Raw genomic sequence first — 13,842 nt, 5'->3', positions numbered from 1 at the left:
CTGCCAGTATTTCTGGCCAAGCTTCCTAGGAACAGACATCCTCATGGTGGAACTGCAGACTGAAACACCCACACTAACTGCTCTTAGGGACTAAGACTGGATAACCCTTGAAGAATTCCAGGATGCAGGGAAAGGAAATGGCAGTGGGAGAGCATCAGGCAGCGTGTGCAAAGCCTGTGAGCACGCAGGATGTGTGTTCCAGCCAGGAAGGGGTGGCTGCATCCCTCCAAACATGGTTGGCAGGAGTGCACCTGCTATTTAAAGCCTCCACTGCTCCAGTTTCATGTGACCAAAGGAATTCTAAGTTAATACAAGCACAAAAATTCCTGACTGCATTTTTAGAAAAGCCCTGTTTATAACTGCCAGCAAATGCAATACGTACTACAGCAATGACACCTCCATGCTTGCGTAGGTGACTGGAATGATCTTTTTGTCCTCCATTCCTTTAGAAGCCAGGGATATTCCTGACAAACTAGAAGTAGTGTGAAACAAGGAACCTACCTTTGCCCAAAGAACTCCAAAGTATAATTGCAGAGTAATTAAATGTAATAAAAGAACTGTCTCGTTGAATTTAGCTTTTTACATTTGTAATTGTAACACCACGTGCTCACTCCTAAGTCTCTGGAGAACAGGGACTTCCAAAAGGAGAATGGCAATCAAGAGTAATCCATATTCATCAATACTATCAATAATCCTAAAGGCTAAACACAGCTAAGCACCCAAGAGAATAATGCTTTTGAGAATGTATGTATTGCTAAAGAGAAAAAAACTTTACAGTCAGTTTAAGTAGGTGAGTTCCAGCTAGGGAAGCAACAAAGAGTTATTGTTGCTCGAATATTTAAGGGCATAAAGCAAGATCTGCAGGGAAAAGACATCTTATTATCCAACATCAGCTGACCTAAAATAAGCAAGTTTCTGCATCCTTAAGAAGGGCTGGTGTAGCCTTAAAAAAAAACCCCAAACCAAACAAAACACTGTTCTTTTCTCTCACTGTATCATCTGGTTTAATTAAAAACACTATTTCTGCATATGAATTATGCATGGGTAAGAAAGAACAGAAGGCAGACAAAGAAAAGGCAGGATTCTTCTTGACCAGGCACAAACAGCAAGCAGTAACACCCAGCACTCTATCAAGCTGCAGACTCAGTTCATCCTTAGAAAACAGATACCTTGCTAACAATTGGAAGTACCTAACCTATATAGAAATATGCTTTATAGCTGTCCAGATTGTATCTTCCATGTGCAACTGTACATTGTTCTTGATTAATTACAATTCAAATGGGAGAATTTTGTCTTTAAGTTTTGCAATGTGTGGTTACTCCTTTCTAAACTCAGTTGCAGTAAGAACACCAAGACAAATCTGGCCTGCACCTTCCATGTTTTAAGACAAAACATCATCTAAAATATATTTTTTTTAAGCTTTAGGATAACTGCAGTCTCAAAATAACATTTAGTAATGTGCAGTCTTACGTTAAAATGCTTAAACTCAGAAATGAAATAATTTTGGTTTAGACATTACAGTCAAGACTTGGAACAGATGTGGGAACGAACAGCGAAATAGACTCTGTAGACCAGCTCTTGGTTGGAAGAAAAAGAAGAAAGAAGCTTGTCTAACACCAATTCCACCTGGATGTAAAAGCTTATTTTTGTAAACACAGCAGGTCTACTTACGGAGTCTTTGGAGAAGCTGGGAACGCGATCTAGAGAAACGCAGCTTCAGGAACACTGATGCACACAGACAAACCTAGGCTGCCCTGGTCCAAGGAGTGAAGCATCTACCTAAATCAGTGCTTTCTCATTTTTTCTTTTAAAGCAAACACTTCCAATTTAATTGTGCAGGGGCTTTAGAGATTTAGAATGCAACCTGCAGAGTCTTTTTCAAGACTGCATCATTTTGAAACATAAAAGAAAGCAGCAAATGAGTATTAAGGCGATAAAATGTGCCACTGGGACCATTATAGATAATTATATATCCAAATATAACAACTACATATACATTGTGAGTATATGTATCTGCAGGTATTTGTTTACCTCACTACATAATCAGCAGGAGCTTCGAAGACATTGACAGCACACAATCATCTTCAATCTTATTTACAACGAAGTTTTAATGCTTGTAGGACACAGGAAGTTCTGAAACTTCAGTGATGATTATGTCTCACATACAATTTGTTACTAGGGAATGATCAAACATTTATCATCTCTAAAAAGAAGACCCACAAAACATGAAACCTTTCCAATCCAAATAGTGTCCATTTCCTCAAGCATGTTAAAAGCTACCAGAAAAACAAACTTTTAAAAAAAGAGAAAAAGAATGTTTGATTGTCTTTTCAAGATCAGTTTCTTATGTCATATAGGGTGGTGGACAGCTGAATCCTGCATCAGTAGGATTTTTACTGGCTTTGGCAAAACAGGGGAATTCAGCATAATTCAGTACCCCAAGAACCACTGGGTAAGTCAGGCTGGAAGAAATCTCCAAAGTCTCTTGTTCAATCTGGTGCTCAAAACTATGAGGTCAGACCAGGTTACTCAAGGATTTATCCACTTTCAGTCTGAAAACCTCCAAGGAGAGACTGCACAAACCCCAGAATTAAGCAAAGCTCTCTCACTCTTCTACTGCCCTAGCAAGAGAACAGGTGAAAAAAACCCACCCTGAACATGAGATCATCTCTGCAGCGCAAATGGCCTTTTAAATCTGTTTTCCACTGGATGAGAAAAGGAGATAAACTTTTTTCTTTTTTGAACTTTCAACTTTGCTATAATATTTACTTTTATAACGGCAACTTATCTGGAACACTTGAACTTCTGGGGATTCCCATTAAACTTGTACTTAAATGGGAAATTACATACAAACACCATCTCTACATTAATTTGTGCTACGTCTCTCCAAATATTACAAAATGGAGAAAATTTCCTCTTCAAAGGAGAACGTTTTACTCTATCAACCATCTCGGCACCAGTGCTCCCCACAGAAGGGTGGAGGGTGGGGTGGAATATCAGCTCTTCACTGAATCCAAAGACGACACTCAGATTTTTTTTAATCCTTAAGGGTAGTGATTATTTACAAAGCCAAAAAGAACCTCAACATCTGATGAAAAATCAATCTCAAGGAGCAGTAGGCTTTGTGTTAAGCAAGAATGTTAAGGTCTTTCTATCCAAATTCTGAGGATTGTAAATGTGTATCAGAGCTACTCCTGGAGAGAAGGAAGTCAGCTATAAAGAGAAGTTCAAGTGTAAAACTACTGTATAATCCTCTAGAGTTGATTTCCCCAGCATATGCTAATAATAGATAGGATTCTGAGCCCCATTTTTTTCATCAATTCATTTTACCCTTTGAAAGCTGGAATAGTTAGTTATTACAGCAGTATTATAGCTACTGATCTATAACATTATTATGACTCTTTAAAGGATTTTTAAGTGATGAAGTTTAAAATATAATATTTTAATACGGTATCTGCAATACTGTCACGCTCTCCATCATTCTAAATAAACAGGCAGAGAAAAAGACCTATTGTACATATGGTAGAAAATTTGCATCTGCCAGCACACACAGTCAGCTGGGTTTGTGTTTCATCAAAAAGGTATTTTTCTTCTCAATATTAGATGGCTAAGCTAACACATTCCTCAGCTTTTTTGAATGAAAATTTGGAGTTTACCCTCCAAGATCCTGGTGACTTGGAAGAAGCACCTGCTCCAGTCCTGTAATGGTTAAATTTGTTTTTCAGCTCAGGCTCATATTTATACATGGTAAGTTCCCTTTAAAAACTTATTTTGGTGAGCAAAAGGTTTCACACAAAATTTCTACAAATGGTCAAAACCAGATGAAGATCACCTTCTGTCTTCAGTGACAATATAAATAGAATACTTTCAGTTCTTGTCTACACCAGCAAATTAAAGTACAATGATACAACTTATTTCTCCATGTGGCTGTAGTTACATCTGCAATAGCTCTCCCCACATATCTCCAGTGGGGCAAAATCAATGCATACACAATGTGACAAATATTAAGAAAATACTGTATATTAAAAAAAAAGTAACTAGCTGATGCATTGAACTGGATGGCTTGTGTAATGTACCAAAATAATGCTTTGCAGAACTAGAAATAGATGCTTCCACTGAGTTAGTAATTACAAGTAGTAATTGAAACTGTCTGGGATAGAAGAATTGTCAAACCTCATCTGTGAAATTTTTTATAAGATATATATATTTTGAGAAGTTTTCGATTTCTCCTGTATAGCTATACTTGTCATACTTACAGGTGTGTTTCTTTGAAGCTAAGACACTTAACAGCCCTTATATTTGTGAATTAAAAAACATACCCCCATAAAAAACCTTCCCTTTATAAACGAATATGTAAAAACTTCACAAATTACTTTACCTGCAAGACACATTTATACTTTCAACAGCAAAAATCAGAATGTCTTCCCAAAATAACTGCTTTGTTTTCAACAAAAAGCCTTATCTGTGAGTAGCAAAACTAAGTGACAATTTGTATTTTTACTGTGGGATAAGGATCAGTCCCTTGGAAAGTTCTGAACTTTGGAAATAACTCTTGAGTACATGCATGCTTAATCTACTCAACTACTTTCTGCAGAAGCATACACGTATACCTTGGTCATTCACCCAGCTGAAGTGAACCAGAGCTAACCTTAGATCTGAGGAGCCACTTCAGATCCTTCAGTTTTAGAGCTGACAAAACTTAAAAGAAGAAAAAAAGAAGTCCACATTGCTTCCCAGGGACTACTAAACAAGATAACGAATTTTACTCAGGTGGTACAGACAGCTTTCCCTAGGTACACTCAGAATGATGGCATCCCTCCCTCCAACAGCACCAAGCTGGGCAATCACCAACCCCAGGAGCTTTAACAAGGGCAGTGCTGGATGCTGCACCTGGGACAGGCCACCCTGGCTGTGTGCACGGACTGGGGCATGAGGCTGGAGAGCAGCTCTGGCAAGGGACTGGGGGTCTGATGGACGGCAGGCTGAACACCAGTCAGTGCTGTCCTGGCAGGAAGCAGGGGCAGCCAGGCAAGGCAGGGGATTGTCCTGCTCTGCCCTGACCTGGGACAGCCTCACCTCAACTGCTGGGGGAGGTCTGGGCAACACAAGATAAGAAAGACATTAAGTTTTAGGCAGAGTTCAAAGAAGGGGAAACCATATGGGGAGCAGCTGAGGTCATTTGATCTGTTCAGCCTGGAAGAGACTGAGTAGACCTCACTGCAGTCTACAGCTTCCTTGTGAGGGGAAGTGGAGGAGCAGACACTGATCTCTTCACTCTCGTGATCAGTGACAGGAACCAGAGGACAGCTAGAGCTGAATCAGGACAGGTTTATGTTGGATACTGGGAAAGTTTCTCACCCAGAGGATGGTTGAGCACTGGAACACACTCCCCAGGAAGGGCTCACAGCACCAAGACTGATGGAGTTCAAGAAGGGTTTGGACATACTCTTGGGCAAATGGTGTGAAATCCTGGGGATGACCACGAATAAAGAGCTGGACTCCATGATTTTTGGGGGTCTCTTCCAACTCTGCATAGTCTATGACTGATTCCATGTTCATCTTAGGAACAAATACAGAGCATGTTACCAACTCTACTCCAGCTCAAGTATCAACTTGAGTCTCTACAAGCCATGACACAGAACACAAAATGTAAAAGATTTTAGGGCACACACAGATGAGCACACATACACCCTTGGCACATTCTACACTGTGGCCTGGCCCTTGGCCCTCCCTCTCCAGTGGCTGATCCAGTGACTAACTTGCCCCAAATTACTCACAAAATGCCCGGAGTGTGACTTGCCAAGTTCCAGCACACGTCATTCTCATCTCCACGCTCACCCTGTCACCAGCTTTTCTCAATCCTTGCAAGAGCTGTTGTTAGTTTTTTTAATATCGACACAGCCTCCACACTTTACTCACATTTCCTCGATGCTTCTTATTTCCAGCCACCTTTCACACAGATTCATTCAGGATTCCTATTTATCCCTTTTCTCCTGGGCTGCTATACAATCCCATTTCAGCGACTTCCCAGTTTAAATTTTGACTCTGTCTTCTTAAAAATGCAACGCATCACAAGCAGGATTCAGCTTTCTCAGGAGGAAGTTAATGCCAGGCAGTTATGAAAGATATGAAAAAAAAGAAGCCACCCTATTTCAGGGAAAACATTTGCAAGCTCTCTCCCTATCTCCCAAGGTCAGGTTGTCCCTAGGAAAATGTGAGATTATGATACCATTCATATGATAAAACTTGATGCCAAATGTCTCACCACTAAACCTAGAATAGCGCTCAGAGCTAAATGTAAAAATAACAAGAAATAATTTAAGTATGTAGATTAGAAATGATGCAAAGAAAATATCAAATGCTTTGCAATGTTTATGCTTACCTAGATGCACAAAAGCTTTTAATACAGTAACTGGAGGATATGAAAAGATAAAAATTGAATTAAAAAAAAGAGTTTTGTTTAACTCATACAAGTGGCATCAAGAAGCCTGTAAGGAAAGTTTCTAAGATCTCACATGGATTATTTTCAGCAAGGAGCTGTGTTTCTCTATTTTCTGAAGACTTCCACCACTTATTCTAAAAGAGCTTTATTTTATCTGTGCTCTCTGAGGAAATGGTACGGCAGGAAAAAGAGTCCATTAAAAATCTAATTAATGAAGTGTCCAACTCTGAGTATTTATCCACGTAAGACTTTATCAGAGATGAGTTACTAACATAACTGGCTTAAGGCTAATTCCAGATTTTGTTGTTGTTGTTGTTGAGAACTTTTGCTATGACAAATACCGGTGAATAAATACCCAGAGGCCACCACCCTCAATGGTACCCCAGCCTGTCTCCTTTTCAACAACCACACTTGTGCTGACAAAGGAAGACTGGTAACACCTTAGCATCGGCATCCAAATGCTTCTGCAATTTAGGATTTTGTCATTACTATCAATGCAAGCTGCTTAGATAGTGTTTTCCTTCCTTCACAATCATGAGTAGGGCTGAAGGACAAAGCTCAGAGGTGCACCAGGGGCTCTCACTGCAGCTGGATCCTGACCCCTACACAGGGTATAGTGCACAATTATTTTGAATTCCATGTGAAGTCACAGCTGATGGAAATTAAGGTCTCATCCCTCAAGTACTTATAACTAACAACTGTAAAAAATGGTTCCACCTAGTTCAGTATTTATTAACCCCTTGCAATCATCAGACACAGAAAAGAAAGGAAGCAGAGGCAAGAAATTCTAACACTGCAGAGAAGTTCTTATGGAACCATCCTGTATTTCAGCAGCACTGAGAGCTGGCTGTCCTGGGAAACACTAAGGTTTCTCATTATTCCTCCAAGCTTAACAGAACAGATGGGTTACAAATACTAGTGTAAAAATTGCCCTTAGGCTCAATGTGAGTGATTTTATAACTTTCAGCTTCTGGACAATTTCAAGGGATGAAAATATTTCAAAGTTGCATCTGAAATAATCTCCTTCTAGCCAGTGTCTCTTCATCCTTGTCTCATGAAAAGCCTTGACAGAAGTGTGCAGTATAACTTTTTAATAGCATAGTGCTGGGGTTCACGTCTTGTGATCTCTTTCACCTGTTTCTTGAGAATTCTATGTACTTCCTATTAATTCTTCAGGATTTTCAAAACACTGGCTTTAGATAAGAACCAGAACTCTAAGACTCAGTATGCTGTACATTACTCACAAAATGCACTACAGTTTTTAGGCATCTCAAGTGCAATCAGCTCCAAGAGCAGTCTTCAATATCCTCTAATTCTGCTGGAATTGTTTTAGGAAGCAGAGCAAAAACCTGAAGCGACCACCTTATCACTATCTTTTAATCACAGAAATCAAGCACCTCAATGTAGTGGATCTACCCCAAATTTTTGTTCAGTCCAGAATACTTCACAAATAGAAAGCTGCTCTAAGGCAATACAGCAGGGTAGTTCCTCAGCTCTCATGTGGATTTTTACTTCTAACACGTACAGAAGTGGGTATTTCAATAAAGCCTCCCCATAACAGTTTCCTATGCAGGGAAAACCAATGCACTTCAGTGCTGAAAGTCATTATCAGGAATAATGCTGAGTTACCAGATGATACCTGAACACTTTTTAGTAGCCTCAAGCAAGAAATGGGATTCTTCCCATCTAATGTAGGTCATACCACCCTCCTAACAAGCAGCAGTAACTGAGATTAGCTACAAGCTCAGAAAAGGGTATAAAAGCATTCACACTCCAAATCCCTGGTGCTACTTAACTCTGAACAGAGTGCAGGGGAAGATGCTAGGGAAATTTATGTTGTGTGATGCCTTCCACTTATGAAGCAGGAAATTGTATATAATATTTGTAACTTTTAATCGCACAAAGGCAGAGACAATTACTAACGAGAGGAAAAAAGTGCATGAGACTATGAAGAACCCACCACACACAAAAAATCAAAGGAGCGGCAGTAGGATTGCTGGCATAACATGAGCAGCAGAACAACAGGGCTCCTGTATCACACACTGTGCAAGTGATCCCGTTTGTGTGGGGAAAAAACCTCTCACAGATTCACTATTAACATCAATTCCTTAACATTTCTTGTGCCGAATGCACATGAAAAGCACAGCCATTTGCTGCTCCTCAACCGGTTTACCTGTAATACTTCTCTGCCCCAGCCCCAGCTCAGCTTTGGCAACAAAGACTGACAAAGATCAGAGACCTGCAACACTGGCTGGCAAACAAAAATCTCGCCAGGAGGAGACTGAGCTGGTCCAATACCAGCATTCCAAAACAGATCATCGTTTTAAGTTCAAAAATTCAAGGACTTGCCTTCTCTAGATTGATATGGTTGGTGCCACTATCAGCCAGGTCTCATTTCATCCTGAGCTTCTGAGTAAAAATCTTCTAATATTCATGCAGGGATGCATCAGTAGACTAGGAGATGTTTCAAACATACCTGAAATCCCAACAGTCTAAAGAAGCAAACCCCACAAAAAAACCCTGAAGGTTTAAAAAATAGGTCTCCTTACAAGAAACACGGTATTGACATACATGCATTTCTGGAATTTGCTGAGTTTTCTCTCTTTGCTGGGAGAAGGGGGAAAAAAAAAAAAAAAAACCTCATTTGAGGGTAATGGAGTTGGAAACAGAAGTGTTAGGATTTCTTTCTTTTACATTATCCAGTGTAGAGTTCAATTATACTCCTAGAAAACGAAACCATTTTAGAAGTTATCTGCTTCAAGGCTAAGAGCTGGATAATAATGCATGTTTAAAAGTGAGGGACCAAGCTGAAGATGTAGTTCTGGTCCTCAGGTTCCTTTTGCCTATGGAACTCATGTCTAAATTAAGTACAGGATTTGCTATTTGACTGAGGAAAAACACTCTAAAGAAATCCTTCCCTTTCAGGCAGAAAGTACCCAGAATACAAATCATACAATAGATTCAAGCAGCTCAAGGGTACATTATTTGTTAATAAAGATTGAGAAATGGAAGAGAAGGAAGGAATAAATCCCTCAGTTATTTCAGTATTAACAGAGGTGGAAACACTTTTTTAGAACCTGTGAGCAGATGAAAAGTCTGTTTATCATGATTGCTGTGACTTCTGAAGGCACAAACACGTGTTGTTTTGTAGGTGACAGTGTTAAAAATTAGATGTTGTTACAAACTGCACGTTTCAAATCCAGGCAGAATGCAATGAAATCTTGATTGCCTTTAATTGTTTGAAACAGGCTAAGACAAATCTTTTGTCAAGTCTACACTGGCTGAAAAACCGTTTAATTTATCACCCTATTTTAGAGACAGAAAATAAAAAAATGTATCTAAAAAGTATTTTAAAAAGCATGGGTTATGCCACCCTTCAGAGAGCTGAGGGGAGTCATCCTCCCCAAAGACCTGTTTAAGGCAGGTAACCTTTGAAATCTGGGAATACAGAGCTCATCTACTCTTTAGAATGAAAACATTACAGTCCTCCCAAGCACCCATTTCCACTGGATTCTAGGTGACTGTGAAAGGAAGGAGAAGGAAGGACAGGGGAACTGAGAAATCCAAAAATCTATTTGCAGCCTCCTAGCCCACAATATCATGCTGGGAATAATTAAGGAATCGTGTTTATTAATGCCCTACCCAAAATGTTCTCAGGGATATATCAGCACAGACACACTGCCCAGAACGTCACTGCAACCAATAAAAATCAGCAATGGCATTAATTTCTCATATAAACAAAGGAACATGAATGTTGTACTGCATACAGATTTTCACTAGATGTTTTCAGCATTATTAAAAGCCACCCATGTGTATGTTCTTAAAGAAATGTTCCCAGTATTAACGTCATTGGAACAGTTTAGACAAAAGATCTGAGAGTGTTTTATTGGAAATGTCTTTCAGAGGAAGAGATTATTGTCATGAAAATAAAATATTACTATACTAGAGCCTGTTTCCCACATCTGATTTTAAAAAGAACATTTTTTTAACATCAGTAAAGCTCCTACCTGTGTATTTTAGTAAGTGCATTAAACTGGACTTGTCACCATCATCGAGATGGTGAATCAACAGAAACTCACACAGGCAAAAGCAACTGGTGCAAAATCATGGCCACAGCAGCTCTACCTCAAGAGGAAAGCCAGGCAGTACCTGGGCTGTGGGGAAGCAGTGACACTCTCAAGGCTATTTCCTCCACCTACAAGTTCTTCCAAACTTGAATTACTTAAAGGAGGTTCCGCAAGAAAATAAGATTTTAATGCTATTTATTTCTTTAGGGTATTAAAAAGGAGCCTGATAAATCTGTATATACTCCTAACAAAATGCTTAAACTCCCGCTCCTGTGCCCTGGAAAGCTACAGTGGTAGAAACGATAGCCAACGCAAAATGCTGCAGTGAAAAACTGGCCCACAAAAAGGGACTTGGAGATTGAAGAAATGAGACTCAGAACCTCTGGTGCAAGGTATGAAGAACCCTGGAGGGTGTCCTGTTTCTCTTCACTTTGAGGAAATAAAGGAAAGCAGATACAGTCAGTAAGTGTAGCTCAGGCAGCCCATGTACTCATAGGTTAAATGATTGGAAAAATGTGTAGCCTACTCCAGACAGCTGAAAGAACTGCAGGAAAACCTTAAGAATTCACCTTATGTAATTTATCACTTCCATTGCTCTTTCCCAATACTCTTCAGAAGGTAAGTCTAGAATTGTTGCTTCAGGCCACTTTTAAGGGAACTATTTCAATAGACAGTAAGAATAAATATCAGTTTGCTCCAGTGCAATCAAAAGCACCTGCAATAAGTTATGGAATTCTGTCTTTTTTATATCAGCAAAGCTTACCCCAGTAACTTTAATGCTTTCTACAGAATTGCTTTAAAAGCATTCCTTATCCTTAGAATCTTTTGAATCTGTTTCTTAAAATATGTTCCCTAATTTGTTGTTGAAAAATCAAGAACAGCAGTATATCGACATATTATCCCTGTGAGTGCTGATCTTTTTAATTAATACACCTGACTGTAAACTGATAGTTCCATTTGATTTTTGTAATTCCATGGGACTTGAAGAACACCTTAACACATGAAGTGAAACTCTGGACCTAAAGGACACTGTGCAACTCCTTCACCTTCACAGCACCAATATTATCCAAAATAGCTGAATGATGTATGAAAATAGGAAATAATTTCCCAGCATTGTATTTGATCTCAACATTGTACATAAAATCCTTCTGATACAGTGGCACCAAAATTTTAATTTACAGATCACTAACTGGATGGCAACGGCACAAGTATTTAAGCAATTGGAAGGCTGTACTCAGCAAAGTATTACAGGTCACACTTGTAACTATGTAAAAGCAGAATGTACATGGAGAAGCCAAAAGCTGAAGATCAGTATCCTAAGCACTAACCTCCAAATAAAGAGTGAAAGCTTGTATCTTCCACCAAGAAAATGTTATCCAGCTCCTTCAAATAACTCCTCTCTGACCATATTTAAAACCAGTCGTAGAGACTAAAGCCAAATCAAACCTGTATATTTGCAGATATACCCTCCCAGCAATCAGGGCTTTGGGTATTATTTTGCTTTGGTGTGGGGCACTTTTCTGCTGATGTTCTTTGGGTTTAGGTTGGGGTTTGGTGGTTTTTTTGCTTATCGGACAGTAGAAACAAGGAATAATCTGCCCTCTTCAATTTTATCCAAAAATGGTGAAGTTTTCAAACCACTTCCAACTTACATGAAAGGTGAAGTGTATTGTGGTTAGATGATATAAGTAGAAACAAATGTATTCTTTACAGAGTTATCTGCAAAACTAAAAATTGAATATTGAGATGTATAAACTAAGAAACTATAGCATAAATCTGTCTGAGGTCTACTCACAATCAAATGTTAATGTATACAAGGTAACAAGAAAATGTAGTGCAAGTTCTGTTCTCTGTAGCCTAAATTAAATGCTCTTCTCATACTTTCCAGAGAACACGGAAGAAACATAGAAGTGCAGGGATTTTTATAACCTTGACAACTCTGCATGGAGGCAATCCCTATTTCCTCCACATGGTTAGTACATACCTGGAAGAGGGTACAGAATATGTTGAGGGCAGAATGATTTCCTTGTAAAGCATCAAGCAAAACAGTCCCAAATCTGTCTGAGGCCTTCCAGAGTAACAGGTGTAAATTATATAACCTAGAAATTTGTTTGGCAGGTCCTGCCTACCATAATGTCTATGGACACATGCTGTTAAAATATCCTCACTGCAATAACGCTGAAGCTCAATGTCTTTGCTGTAATGTGCTTGTAAAACCAGAGAAGACCTTAAGAGTCAAAAGAAACAGGGAGAGCTCTACTTCATAAAACATGAAATGTAGGTCCAAGTTGCAGGTGTGATTAAAAAAAAAAAAATTCCTTAATGTACGAAAGCACTGAACAAGCTCACATACCTAGAATTGAAAGCCCATGGTTTTTATTCCATACCTTCTTTGCAGATTATCTGCAAATCTACAGCCCCCAGTCTCATAGCAGTCTTTTAATATACTCTCTTATTAAATTATGTACCTTAGATATCTCTGTCAGATAGAGCTGTCAGAAGCTACTGTTAGTGCTCATTAGGATTGCAGCAAGAGAAGGAGAAAGGCTCAAGTAGGCCAGTGAAAAGACGCTGGACAGAAACTTTAACCATAGCTAGGATCATCTGCCTGTGCTATAAATGATGTGATCAAAATCTACTCTCTTCCTCTCAAGGAATGAGAAACTGCCACCTTGCCTCTGAAGAAATCAGAATGAAAGCTATGCCCGTGAAAAGAATGGAATCCTCTGCATGATGATGCATGTTTTGAAATAAGAGCTGTCACAGAGATTAAGCTTTGGAGAAAGATAAATGTACTCCTGATCCAGAAACGGGATCTGGTAGAAACTGTTTCTACCTAATTAGGAGCAGTAAAATGTCCTTCTATCCACCTCCATTCTTTAGAGCTCCAGTGGAGAGTAAACAGTGTAATGCCATGGTGTACTGCAGCCTCTCTGAATATAAGGCACCTATAGCAGCAGCCAAACAAAAACTTGTTTGGAGCATTAAGACAAAAATTGTGGACAAGCTGATACTTCTGTATTGTGAACACCTAGTTAAAAAAAAAAAAAAAAAAAAGCTTTTCCCCCTCTTGAAATACCCCAATCAGTACTTTTGGTACACATACCTCGAAGAATTCTCTCCTCATGGCAACGTAGAAAGTCCCAGATTCTAACAGTGCCGTCGTCAGAGCATGTAGCAAATTTATTATCCGTGGGTGAGAAACTGTTACATGAAGACACACAGCAGGGGAAAGAAGTCAGCATTTAACAGATTATCTATGCTTCTCAGACAGGGCAAAATTATACTGTAATGTGTTATACACTGAAGGAGGCATTTGAACATAGGCACTTC

At 39.2% G+C, this 13,842-nt stretch overlaps 1 protein-coding gene across 5 annotated transcripts in view; it reads right to left on the bottom strand.

Annotated features, from left to right (window-relative positions):
- Window positions 1-13,842, bottom strand: part of WDR33 (WD repeat domain 33) — a 66,859-nt gene that overhangs the window by 29,800 nt on the left and 23,217 nt on the right. For all 5 annotated transcript variants that reach the window (XM_058421971.1, XM_058421970.1, XM_058421972.1 and 2 more), the window contains exon 7: window positions 13,616-13,713. In XM_058421971.1, coding sequence (XP_058277954.1) covers window positions 13,616-13,713 — 98 coding nt within the window. The remainder of the gene's footprint in view (window positions 1-13,615; window positions 13,714-13,842) is intronic.

This window comes from Hirundo rustica, chromosome 10 (genome assembly GCF_015227805.2).
Source record: "Hirundo rustica isolate bHirRus1 chromosome 10, bHirRus1.pri.v3, whole genome shotgun sequence".
Classification (NCBI taxonomy): Eukaryota; Metazoa; Chordata; class Aves; order Passeriformes; family Hirundinidae; genus Hirundo; species Hirundo rustica.
Note: the sequence above shows the minus strand (reverse complement) of the source record. Positions and strands in the feature narration are given on the sequence as shown.